This window comes from Centrocercus urophasianus, unplaced genomic scaffold (genome assembly GCF_019232065.1).
Source record: "Centrocercus urophasianus isolate 14NV4802_14NV808 unplaced genomic scaffold, USGS_Curo_1.0 seq_33, whole genome shotgun sequence".
NCBI classification, from domain to species: domain Eukaryota; kingdom Metazoa; phylum Chordata; class Aves; order Galliformes; family Phasianidae; genus Centrocercus; species Centrocercus urophasianus.
In genome coordinates, this window is record NW_024884900.1 from 1435761 (window position 1) to 1448255 (window position 12495).

Here is a 12495-nt window from a genome sequence, read left to right on the forward strand (position 1 = left end):
TGCATGTCCCCTAAAAGTGCATGTCCCCTAAAAGTGCATGTCCCCTACTTGTTTTGTGCGTGCTCTCAGAAGCACGGTGTGAATTTTGGGTGTTGTGTTTGAAGCCTGGAGCTGGACTTGATGCTTGTGGGTCCCTTCCAGCCCAGCATGTTCTGTGATTCTGAAGGTGTAGGGAACGACTGGGGTAGGGTGCTATAAAACTGTGGAAGGTGCTTTTATGTCATTTTTATTAAGCGTAATGGGCTTTTTTGTAGTGGTTACAGCTGTTCTCAGGTCTTTGTGCTTTTCGTGGCGTGAGAATATTGCAGTTAACTCAAATCCTTACATATCCTAAAGTGCACGAACCATAGGAAGCATGAAAAATATTTAAATACAGGAATGTTTACATCTCCCGCTGTAATAATCTTCCTGCCATGCAGAAGTAGCAACAGAACAAATTGCCTGGGCAGTGTTAATGTGCAGCCCAGAGTGCTGAGTCACCTCTTCTCCCCCTCTCCTCCATTGAATTCTTGCAGCCTGGCTGCACAGGCTGTCCAGTTCTCAGAGATCTCCGAGCAGATAGCAGCCACATTTTGCTTCATTTCTGCCTTTGAGTGGGGACGAGAAAAGAGAAAGAATGTTTCAGTAATCTGCAGTAGTTAAGCTTTGCCCTCAAGTTTTGTTAGAAACCTGTGAAGGTCACTGCGGATCAGTACAGGTTCCTAACAGGGACCCTGGCCCAAATGCGTGTTGGCCTGAGCAGATAGCCATCACCAAAGCAGCTTCAAAGAGGAGTGTTTTTGAAAACAGTGTGTGAACTGTTCCTTTGAATATAAAGCCTGAAATAGACTTTTTTGCTGAATTTTCTTTCTTGTGGAATTCTTCAATTATCTCCCCCGCAATTAGAAAGCATCTGTAGTTTACGGTATCAGATCTGATATCCGTTCTGTTGATAAGAAAGCCCGATCATGTTGCTTTTGTCAGGTGCATTTCTATGAGGCAGCATTTGTGCAGCCCTGTCCCAGTTATGCAGTGCTCCTCGTGTTTATTTCTCAGTTGAAATAGATTTCCTTCCAAGTCCTGGCTGAGTGGAATATATAGTGCCATGAAGCATGGCAGCTGATAATTCATGTTGCTACTCTGGGAAAATCTTTTAAACTTATAATATCAAAACTTCAAGCCAAATGACATATGCAAGTCTTGACCTAGCTTCCATGATCAGTCAGTGGAGATACGGATACAGTGCTGTTCGACTCCATAAATAACAGAGTTCTCCTCTCTGCTCCCAGCCATCACAATCCATCGGCATAGATACGGTGTCAGGGGAAATACTGGTGAATGTGAAGTCATCTATGTCACCGGGTTTTTTCTGTGGGGACGTGGCTCTGTTCACTTTGCTTTCTGCTGTAATGCAGTAATAAGTCAGTGATGCTCAGATCCACACAGTTATGGTCCAGCACTGTCTCCAAAGGGTAGTAATGCATGATGAGGCATGGTGTTATAGGGTATGTGAGTATTAACATATTTGTAGGGAACAGAAGCAAGCCTGGCCAATGTGGAATATCCAGATGATTTTTGTTAAAATATGAATGAGGCAGGTCTGTGGAACTGGTGGATTAAGCTGTAATTGGCTGTGTCTTCTGCTGCAGATTATGTTCCAGGCCTATGGGGATAAACAGGGACCACTTCATGGGATGCTGATAAATACCCCATACGTGACCAAGGACCTTCTTCAGTCCAAGAGATTCCAGGCACAGTCTTTAGGGACGTCCTATGTCTATGACATTCCTGAGATGTTTCGGCAGGTGAGAGTTCTTTGTTAAGGCCTGGTGGATCGTTCTGAACTTCTCTATCTGCAAAGCACTTCTGTGCATTGCCATCCCTGCTTGTTGGGAAACAAGTGGCCTGGAATGGCTGACAGTGGTTCCCCAGGGCCTGCACAACTCTGAATTGGGCTGGCTTTGAAAAAAATGAGGATTCTTGATACACTGCTGCTGTAGCTCCATTAATAAATCTAACAGCAGAACTTGAAATGTAAACCGTCTCGCATTTCTTGTTTGTGTGTCTTTGTTTTACCACCCTGTTATCCAGCCTTCCTGAAGGTTGGCCAGTGCATGCATTATAAAACGTGCTAATGAGCTTCAGAATTGATTGTGTATCTGATTTGCTGGGTTCTGTCCTGAATCACATAATTTGAATTATGCTAATTTGGTGAAACTGTGTTTCATAGTTTAAATTCCAAAATAAGTGATATCCACTGAATACTGCCAGTCAAATTGTGGGGAGGGGGGATTTTAGAGGGCTCTGTCTTGAATGTTAATTCACAGCGGATTGAACAAAAGCATTTTCTCAACAAGAATTTGTCTCTTCATCCTCTAGTCTTTGATTAAACTCTGGGATTCCATGAATGAACACGCATTCCTGCCAACACCGCCGCTGCCGTCTGACATACTGACGTACACTGAATTGGTGCTGGATGATCAGGGCCAGCTCGTGCACATGAACAGGCTGCCAGGAGGAAACGAGGCAAGTTGCACTTCTTTAACACTGCTTTCCTTTCCATGTCCTGCAGTACGTTGTGTCTTGGACTAGGTTTGACAATTGTAATGAAAATTTACCAAGCCAGGCACAAAATCTATTCATTCAGTCTTTCATAGATGAAATCTCCCTCTTGGAAATGGGATTTTTGTTTCATTAAAAATTAATACCTTCCATACAATGGATATTTTAAACTCCATAGTAAATGATGATTCCATTTCAAACCTGTGCCTATGCTATTTTTTCCTTCATAATTAAAAAGTGCTCGTTCAGCTATTCCAGGTAACTGGGGTTTATGTTTGAACCAAATATGTTTTACAAGACTAAATAGAAATGTTTTCATCTGCTTAAAACTGAAAAACCAATTTTATGCTTGCCATTGAAATACTGCCATGTTTGTGTAGCACGTGGGCAAGGTGTGTGCAACATCCCCCTCTAGTGAGTGATTTCCGTGGGACTAACGGGCTGCTAATGCTGCCAGACTAATTGCTGCTCCTTCAGCTGCCCGTGGAGGAGGCCAGACAGCTGTGGGCTTTTGCTGCTGTGTTGTGTCAGCAAGCCGTGGGTTGCAGCATTAAAGCAGCCTGAGAAGATAGCCAACTAGTAGCAGGTTTGGGGTTGTTTTTGTTTGTGTTTGGTCTTGGCTAGATGGGATTCCATAAGTGAATGCTTCTGCAGTAATTTAAGTCTGAACTGTTCTAATGATGGTGTTGATGTTTTTGGCATTGCTGAACCAGCGTAGTGCCTTTTACTGGTTATGGAACATAAGACCTGTCCAAACGTTGTTGTTACACTGAGAACATCAAGGATGGTGATGAGAGGAAATAGGGGTTGCTATCACTGTTTATTACACGTCTCTTATTGGGGGAAGGTTTCGAAAATAGTGTTTTTAGATTGAACCTAATTAGTCAGTGGTGACTACAAGAGCAGTGCTTCCTCACTGGCCTATGGCAGAACCTCCTTAAGCAGGACAATTAAACCCGGCCGGGGCTGTGCTGCTGTGGAGCCTCACGCCATCATCGTTCTCTTTCTCTGCACTCATTCAGTGTCTGAGTGGATGGTGGCTGGGGAAACAGCAAAGTCCCTCAGGGACGTAGCTCTGCTCTTGCTGAAATTACAAGCACGGAGCTGCCTGGGCATGAACATGTACTGTTTACTCTGCCAGTATGAATACAAATAGTCTTATTATAAGAGATTTTGTACCCAAAGACCACCAAAAAAAAATTAAGAGTTTTATTTAACCCTTGGTAGACTTCGTTGCCCTCAGTCTGCAAACAAACTGTGTGGCTGTTGCTGTGTGTGCGGTGTTATCTCCTGTGCAGGATCCGGCCCTCCTGGGGCAGCCAGGCTGAGGGGTTCAGCCGTTGGAAAGCAGGACACAGAAATGCAGCATTCCCCTGTGTTTTTCCGTCTCCTCAAGATCTCCTCTTACAGAGGTGCACAGCAGTGCTGCCCTGCCTTCCAACAGCAGCAGGGCTGAGGTGGGGGCCTGGAGGGCAGCGCTGGGTTGGCTGCCTGCCGAGCAGTGCAAGCGAGGGGTGCGGCGTGCAGCCCACGGCCGGCGGTGCTCAGCTGCCAGGCAGTTGCCGTGGGACCCTGTGCAGCTGGAATGAGGTTTGAGGCGTCGGTATTGAATTCTGTTACCAATAGCTGCTGCACACAATGGCGCTCATTCAGATGGGAGAGCGGTCAATCTGAGCAAGGGCTGCGGCGGCACTCTGAAGGACAGGTGACATTCACGGGGTGACGAGCTGCCGAGCGGATTCATTCCTCCCCGCTGCACTTCCTTTATCAGGATGAGCCGACTTGAGGCTTTCAGGGTTTAATTTCGCTCAGCTGAGGAAACAAATTTTCACAAGCGTGCACTCGAGGCTCTCTGTCCAGCAGAGATGGAGGCGGGGGGCTGGCGGGGTTCAGGCAGGGGCCTTACCTTTGTTAGGGCTGCTCAAATTCAAAGGGGGAAATACTTGGGACTGTTGCAAGGATAATTTAAGCAAATACGTTCCAAGAGTCTTAATTTGTGCTTGCTGGGTGCTGGTTGTTACAGCATGTGTGCTCCCCCAGGTTTGGCTAGCAGTGCCCCAAGCTCTGAGCTGCTCCACTGCGGGCCTCGGTGAGCTGCTGGCTGGGCCTGCTGGGCAGGGCATTTCCAGGGGAGCAGGACTTATTTTTATAGAGGAAAGTTCTGGCTGTAATCAGTACAGCTGCTGCTCAGCACATTCAGGCCTCTGTCACTGTTCTGCCTGCTGGTGGCCGGGAAGATCAGGGCAACGCTGTCACAAATGGGATTTGGTTTTTGGGTGATCCTTCGTGGAGTCGGGAGTTGAACTTGAGGATCCTTGTGGGTTCCTTCTAACTCAGGATGTTCTGTCATTCTCTTACACCTGTTTTATACCAGAGATTCAAACAGAGCTATTCCCCCACGTGAGGAGCGCCTCGCCAGCGTGGTATCAGCTGTGCTGGGGCAGGGCTTGTCTGTTCTGCTGGGGCTGTGCTAAGCAGTCCGAACAATTGCATTTTCTCCATGTGAAAAGGGGTCAAGACACTCCTCCTCTTAAAGCATTCAGTTCAGCTAAGTGCCTTAATTGTTTTAGCCAGCCGGTGAAATTGAGAAGCTAGCATAAAATCTGGAGATTTGCAGCCACTGCATTCAGCTGGATGTCAACAAGAGAGGCTGCAGTCCCTGCTCTGATCCTGGGCAGAGCAAGAGCTCAGAGCAGGGAGTCTCCCATCCCCACAGGCTCTGCTGGCTGTGCTCTGGGCTAACCAGGCTGATGCTGTTTTTGTTTTCAGAGAAATCTGTGAAATGGGAAATCTCGAAGAACTTTCACAATGTGAGAGGTTTTTCTCCGTTTAGCTTATGACCACTTCATGTAACCCACCACCTCATTTGGCACTAATTATCTCTTTGCTGGTAGTCTCAACAAAGAAGCCAAGGACTTAATGGACCATGAAAATACAACTTGTTATTTATTCCTAGGCAGTGCTTGCTCCTTCTGAGCAGAGGATCTGTCCTGTCATGGCCACGCGGGGGAGCTTGCAGTGCTGCTGGCCGTGCCGTGTGCTCTCATAGCCCAGAAGGCATCGCTAATGCTGGGCCTTTTTCCATTCCCATGCCCTCTCAGTACAGCCAGAGCTCTTGCTGAAACACATCTGCTGTTTCTTTGGGCTGCAGACAGAATCCTGGATGTTGCCTCAAGCTGTCTGTGAGACGATGTCTGTTCCAGATCCTTCTCAGTAAGCTCATGAACAGTCTTCTGGTCCCCAGTTACTCCTCCTTATGTGTCCTCTGTTACAATGCTGGCTGCTTTGACACCTCTGCTTACATGTGAGACTGCTCCAGTTAGCTCTGTCTGCTACCGTAACATTTCAGTTATGAATATTATCAGGCTGGCACACTTGATAAGATGGAATATGCAATCCTAAAAAGTTAAGAACAATTTGCAAATAATTTTCAGAGCTGGTTGGTATATGTAAGAGAGCTGAAGGAGACAGTATTTTATCAGCAGAACCAAACACCGGTCAGTAGCTCCCTTCTGATGCTCCTGAGTGTGTTGCTGGATGAGGACTGTGGGACAAATGGGGCACTTAATGCACCACTGTGACCACATCAAGAACTAAGCAGCAGAAGGTGGATGCTCAGCTCATCTCCATTCTCAGTTTATTAGACATGAGCCTTTGAAATGGTCAGAGTTAATATAGGTGAAAGGAAACAAATCCACTTGCGTTAGGTTACGAAAGTACATTTACACTGAAGTGTTTTTCACAGGAAAATTTCAAGTTCATACCATGCTTAGATCTCGATTACAGCACAAGACTTCTAACATTCCTGCAAGTTTAATTTAAAAGAAAATAAATAAATGGGAGCCTTTCTTCACAGTGACACAATCTCACGTGGTTCAGGAGTGGGACGGGTTCAGTGTGGGACTGAAGCGTGTGGCTGAGACGTGCTGATGTTGGGAGGGATGGGTTTGGGCAGTCCCAGAAGCAGGGCCTCACCACCCGCTGGTAAGAGCCAGCTGAGCTCCAAGGGCAGAGAGCACCTCGTGTCGCCCTGCAGCTCAGTCTCTCTGTAAACGTGTCATTTTCCCTCTTGGCGCTAGATGTCACAGTTTTTCCTTCTCAGCAGCGTGAGGCTCAGAAGTAATCCTAGCTGGAGGTGTGTTGGCAGGCACCTTTCCCTGGCCAGGTGACGTTGCAGCCAGCGCTGGGCAGAGGGCTGCAGCGCCGCTGCTTCTCCAGCTCCGTGGATCGCCTGGGGCTCAGAGGTGTAGCTAATGAATTTTATACGAGCACAGCTTTGCAGTTGAACTGCACGTTCTGCTTTGTCACCCCATGTCCCTGCGTTTTATGACAGGCACAGGGCATTAAAACATCCGCTGGGCTCCGTGCAGCAGGCAGATAAGCGCTTCTGAGAGAGCCGAGAATGTGGATGGCAAAGGTGGGGAATTAACGTGAAGGTGAACGGAAACACCCATCCATCTTCACACCCCACCCCAAACCTACCGGAGAAAAATAGTTGATTCCCTTTTATTTCCCAGTCCTTCTTCTTGATGAGTTGTGGGAGCAATCCTGACCTGAAGGCCCCCGTGGCACTGGGAATAGGTTTAAATAACAGGGAAGCTGGGCAACTATTTGTGCTGCACAGCAAGTGGTGGCTCCTCATCTGCAACACGGTACAATTTCAGGAGGTGATCCTCCATTGGCAGAATGATTTTAGCCCCCATCAGCGAGATGCTTGGGTGTCACAATGCGGTGCAGGGGCTAGGTTGGTGCACAGCACACTTTTGCTGCAAACAGGAGGTTGTTTTTTTCTAAGCAAAAGATAGAAGTGGTGGTGAGTGGAACATAACACAAATTTTTGGACGTTATAAGAGAATGGCCCAAATTTCTTGCAGGGTTTTATTCAAATTCCTTTGTAAGTAGAGCTCAGAAGTGATGGTGCAAAGATTAGCTTGTATCTTGGCATATATATTTGAACAGTTGGACACACGTTTGCCTACAGTGCAGGAAGTTCCTAATGAAGGTTGCCCCATGGTCTGTGTGATCCATCGGTCTGTTGCTTTACGAGATGTGAATTGTTTCGGCTGAAGTTTTCAAGCTTTACACCTGCCTGGAAGAAGATATTAGCATTTTGTGTGGAAACCTTCATCCAAAGCGCTGTGTTTTGATGCAAAAGCTGGCAGTGATGTTCCCAATTAATCTGTGGGCTCAGACAGGAGCTTGAATTTATGGAGAATGTGGTTTAGTTCAACATGATGCCTTCAGCTATCCCGGAGATTGCTACAAACCTTGCAACACAGGTGTGGATGCAGTCCAAGCTAGTTTTGCAGTCTCCAGCAGTTGTTGGAGCTTTCCTTTTGGAGCTCTGTGCATCCACCCACTTTTGCTGGTCATCAGCCAGCCTAGTGCCCTTGGTCTTGTGGAAGGAACCAAGGCAGCAGGAATTCATGTCGGGTTCTTTCCAATCCCAATCCCTTGCAGCTCATGCATTGAGCAGTGCTTTGCCACATCTCCTGGAGCCATTCCTCCCTGTGCCTCATCCTCAGGGCCCTGCGTTGTGCAGCACTGCGCCTGCTGTGAGCTCGGCTGCGCCTCCTGCTGCTGACGATGCCTTTTTCAGAGCCAGGAAGAAGGGATCCTGGATCCTGCTGTTCCCCTTTTGTCAAGGTGGTAAGACTGAAGGCCTCAGCAGTCTGTTGTGCCTTTCTTTTGGGAGCTGGTTTGTGCTGAAAATAGCCTTCTGGCTTTTGGTCATGGCTGAGTGCGGAGAGGCTTTCTTCTGGGTGTTGGGATCCAATGGTGGAACACAAAAACGGTACAGCTGCATCAAGTAAAGTTTCTGGGGGTGTGTTTGTTCCCTTAATAAAGCACACCTTGCCCATGGCTGTGCAGTGATTCAGTGTTTGGGTTTAGCTTTGGGATAGACAGGCTGTATGGAATGAAACAAGTGCCTGTACCTGTGTTCTCCCAGCGTTGGGGTGAGTGTGCATGGCAGGAGGGGTGGGCTGGCACCTGCTCCTCACATGCAGGGCTCTACAGCTGCCACATTTCCTTCCTTATGACAACTTCAGTACATAATAAATAATGACATACAGACATACTCACGTGTTATATATGTTTCCAACATATAAAACCCCCGTACAGTACAGATGCAGCAGAATGGGAACAAGGCAGTGTTTTTTTGTCGGGGTTCTTTAAGTTCAGTTAAGTGAAGCGCTTGGGCTCCAGCACCATCCTCGTGGTGGGATAAGAGGAAACAACACCTCTGCGTGGCTCAAGCTGCTGACAAACACTGAGCAGTTGCAGCTCAATCCAGGTTCTCCTCCAGCTGCATTGCTCCAGGGATGACAGGCCTGGAATGTCCCCCTGCCCACGATGGCACTGCTGGCTCCCCAGCCCCACGCTCGCGCTCTCGGGGCGGCTGAGGTCGGCATGCTGCCGTTCCCTCCATGCATGTTGTCAGCAGCCCCGGCTGCCGCCAGCAGTCAATTTGTCACTGCATCAGTGTGTGTATTACTGCTCACATCGATAGCGCAATTAATGTTGAAGTCAATTTTGGTGTTAATTTTAGGCCATGATTAGTGTTGACACTGTGTGTCAAACGAACGGCGTTTATGAGAGCCATGAAAACGAATGTTAGTTAATATCATGTTTTTACTGTCTGTTAATGGTTACATTAAGGCAAAGATCTATTGGGAGAAGATGTGTATAAAATTATATATATATAACTGGTGCGTAATGTATGTGTGCTGTGCAATTCTGTGTCGCTGGTGCTACTCAGGGAGCAAATGGCATCTGAGCACTGAATCCTAATCACAGTTTGGAACATCAGAAATAATGATCACTTCTGATCGGGGGTTGTGAATAATTCATCCGGTTTGATTTTCACGTTCTGTCCGGTGATACTTTTCAAACCAAATGTGTTCCTACAGGAGAATAATGGTCCCACTTCCTATGGAAATACCGTGGCACAAATCATTTTGCCAACATAAGAACAGTTAAATAAGACGGTTCCTGCTTTTATTTTTTTCCTCCCTCTCCCCTTCGTTGCTGGGTGTGCTGGGAGGAGAGCTGTGGCTGGAGAAGGCAAACTGTGCTGCCTCTGCACAGAGCCCGCTTGGGAGCCCCTGCCGCTTGCCATCACTCTTTGTTGTTCTGACGGTGCTCTTAGGTGATTAGCTCAGCCTGTCTAATTAACCTGTAACCTTAGTGCAGCATCTGAATGTTTCTTGACCGCCTCCAGGGATGGTGACTCCACCACCAGCCTGGGTGGAGGTCTGTGTGCCCAACAACAGCCGCGTTCCGTTGTTTTGGGGCGTTACAACTTTGCTGTAGTGCTGCTGTTGCAGCAAAGCAACCTGCTGACCTTTTAGGGATTTATGCTCCTGCGTTTGAAATGGCTGCGCTGTCTCTCTCTGCCAAACGCTGCAGTTGGGTGCTGAGATGTAACTGTAAATCTGCAAATATTCGGAAGCAAACAAACAAATTAATCCTGTGTGACATATCCTTCAGAACAGCAGTGGATGAAACTGAGACCAAGGAGAAGGTGAACAGAAACACCATCTTTCTGCCAACCTGCAGCCTCAGCTCTGGGAAGGGAGGCAGAAGGCGCGGATCTGCTGCTTGTAGGATTTCTGGGTTGCTGCCTGCTTTACTTCCCGTGACCCTTTGATTAATCCCTCTGTCTTTTTATTTTTTTTAATGAGCCTGTTATGGCATATCTTACTGCAGATACTGATTGGATCTCAACTATATATTGTGCCATTTTGATTTGGATTAAATGGCACATATCTATCTGCTGCTTCTCCGCTCTCCCCCTCCCGTTTCAGTTCATCATGTTCAGAATTCAGAGTCTCCACAATGAGAGTTTCAAACCCCTGATTGCAGCGGATGCGCAATCGGCTTGAGGAATGTGTACTCAGAGCTTATGATCCTTGGGCAAGCAGAGACTGGGTGATGCATGTGGCTTTCAAGGGACGCTGCTATTTCCATCTGTTAATGGCATTCCAGGATGGCCAACTCCCCAGCGCGGGGACGCGGCTGAGGGATGGGAGACGTGGGGTACAGATGTTGCTGATCTCCATAAGATGGGCCAGAAGAGATCGTCTAGTGATGTTAGAAAGAAAAATATGCAGCAAAAAGCATTACTTATCCTGGCGGGCTTGGGAAGAAACTGCTGCAGTATTTGTGGAGGAGAAGGGGAAGAGCCGGAGGGATGAAAGGAAGGACAGTAAATAAGGGAGGGAGGAAATGAAAAAGTTGCTAACATGAGGACAGGGTCAGAGGGAAGCATGCTGCTGTTATTGGGGTTCCCAAGGAAAAGACTGAAGTGCAGCATACACGAGAACCCGTGCACAATTCTTTGCTTTCACATCTTCAAAGTATTCATTGACCTTTTGTGGCTTTCTGTTCCTTTACTGCAGATCGGGATGGTAGCCTGGAAAATGACGCTCAAGACCCCGGAGTACCCTGAAGGCCGTGATATCATCGTCATTGGCAATGACATTACGTACAGGATAGGTTCTTTTGGGCCTCAGGAGGATGTGCTGTTCCTGAGGGCTTCAGAGCTTGCTCGAACTCACGGCATCCCCCGCATCTACGTGGCTGCCAACAGCGGAGCCAGGATTGGTTTGGCTGAGGAGATCCGGCACATGTTCCACGTTGCATGGGAGGACCCAGATGACCCGTACAAAGTAAGGAGGCACGGGAAATAGTGATGAAAGTCTGCATAGCTCAGGAGATTATCCTGTTTTTACACAGCCTGTCTTAATCGAGATGGGCTATGTATTTGCCAGACTGTTGGGTCCAAAGTTGGTATTGGATCTGTCAGGCACAGAACTATTATCCAGAATGAGTTAGTGTGGAACACTGAAAGCGTTCCCAGCTTCCAGTGACTTCAGCTGGAGCTCTGATATTGAGACAGGATGTTTGCCTCACTCTTAAATTAAATTCTGCTCCCTGGAAACTCTCTTTTTGGGTAGGGTTGCTGGGAAACAGGAAGGGCCTACAAATGGGAATGAATCAATGAGCTGTTTTTCCCTTCAGGGATACAAGTACTTGTACCTGACACCACAAGACTATAAGAAGGTCAGCGCTCTGAACTCGGTTCACTGTGAACACGTGGAGGACAATGGAGAGTCCAGGTAAGCACAGATGAGACTGAATTAAAAGCTTTCTGCACTTCCTTGGGTGCGTGTGAGGGTGGTGCGTGTCGCACCCTTGTGTTCAGCTGGAGAGCTGGAGTTCTGTGTTATCAGGGCATGGGGCGTGAGGAGTTGTTTGAGGAAGGGCTGCGCTGACACTGTGGTGCTGCCTGGGGCTCCAGGTTGTTCCCAAGGGTCCTGCAGTGGTAAATGCTCTGACACCAGGATGATGATTTCTACCCAGGGACTTGCAGTCTAAATTTTGCAAATTACTTTTTGAGTAGACTCTAGAGTAAGGACAGAAGAATTCCTGGATGAAGGCTGAGCCCTCCGCCTGTTCTGGGGGTTGCACTGCCTTACAGCATTAGGTTTTCCGTGCACGTCTCTGCTCCAGGCGGCTGTATTTTCTCAGCTGCATCCCAGAGGTAGCTCATCTGCAGATGAGGCGGGAAGAAGTTTTCAGAGCTAGTTGAAGCAGGAGTGCTGCTGCTGGCAAGAGAGAGGAGGATGTGCGTGGGAAGAAGAAAGCCTGGCCTGCAGCCTGGCAGGCTCTGGGAGAACAAAGGAATGGCTCTGGGTGTGGGGCTGCGCGCTGCCCGCCTGCGCACGGAAAGTCAGCGGCTCTTCAGTGAGGCACTTCAGCACATGCTCAAGTGCTTTGCTTAGCGAGGGCCTAGTGTGGGAGATAGAGGCCAGTCTGAGAGTGCTGAGTAAGAAGGGTCCGTGCTGGGGAAGGAAGGCATGAAAGAGGAAAGTAAAGGTGAGAGCTTCATTGTAATCTCTTGTTGTTTTGTTTCTTTTGGCTGCATTCTCTTCCTTTCTTGCCTTTTTT

The 12495-nt window shown here is 47.9% G+C and overlaps 1 protein-coding gene across 5 annotated transcripts in view; it reads left to right on the top strand.

Moving 5' to 3' along the window:
- Window positions 1-12495, top strand: part of ACACA (acetyl-CoA carboxylase alpha) — a 99917-nt gene that overhangs the window by 52347 nt on the left and 35075 nt on the right. For all 5 annotated transcript variants that reach the window (XM_042830289.1, XM_042830292.1, XM_042830290.1 and 2 more), the window contains 4 exons: window positions 1629-1784; window positions 2359-2505; window positions 10944-11213; window positions 11566-11663. In XM_042830289.1, the coding sequence (XP_042686223.1) occupies window positions 1629-1784; window positions 2359-2505; window positions 10944-11213; window positions 11566-11663 (671 nt within the window). The remainder of the gene's footprint in view (window positions 1-1628; window positions 1785-2358; window positions 2506-10943; window positions 11214-11565; window positions 11664-12495) is intronic.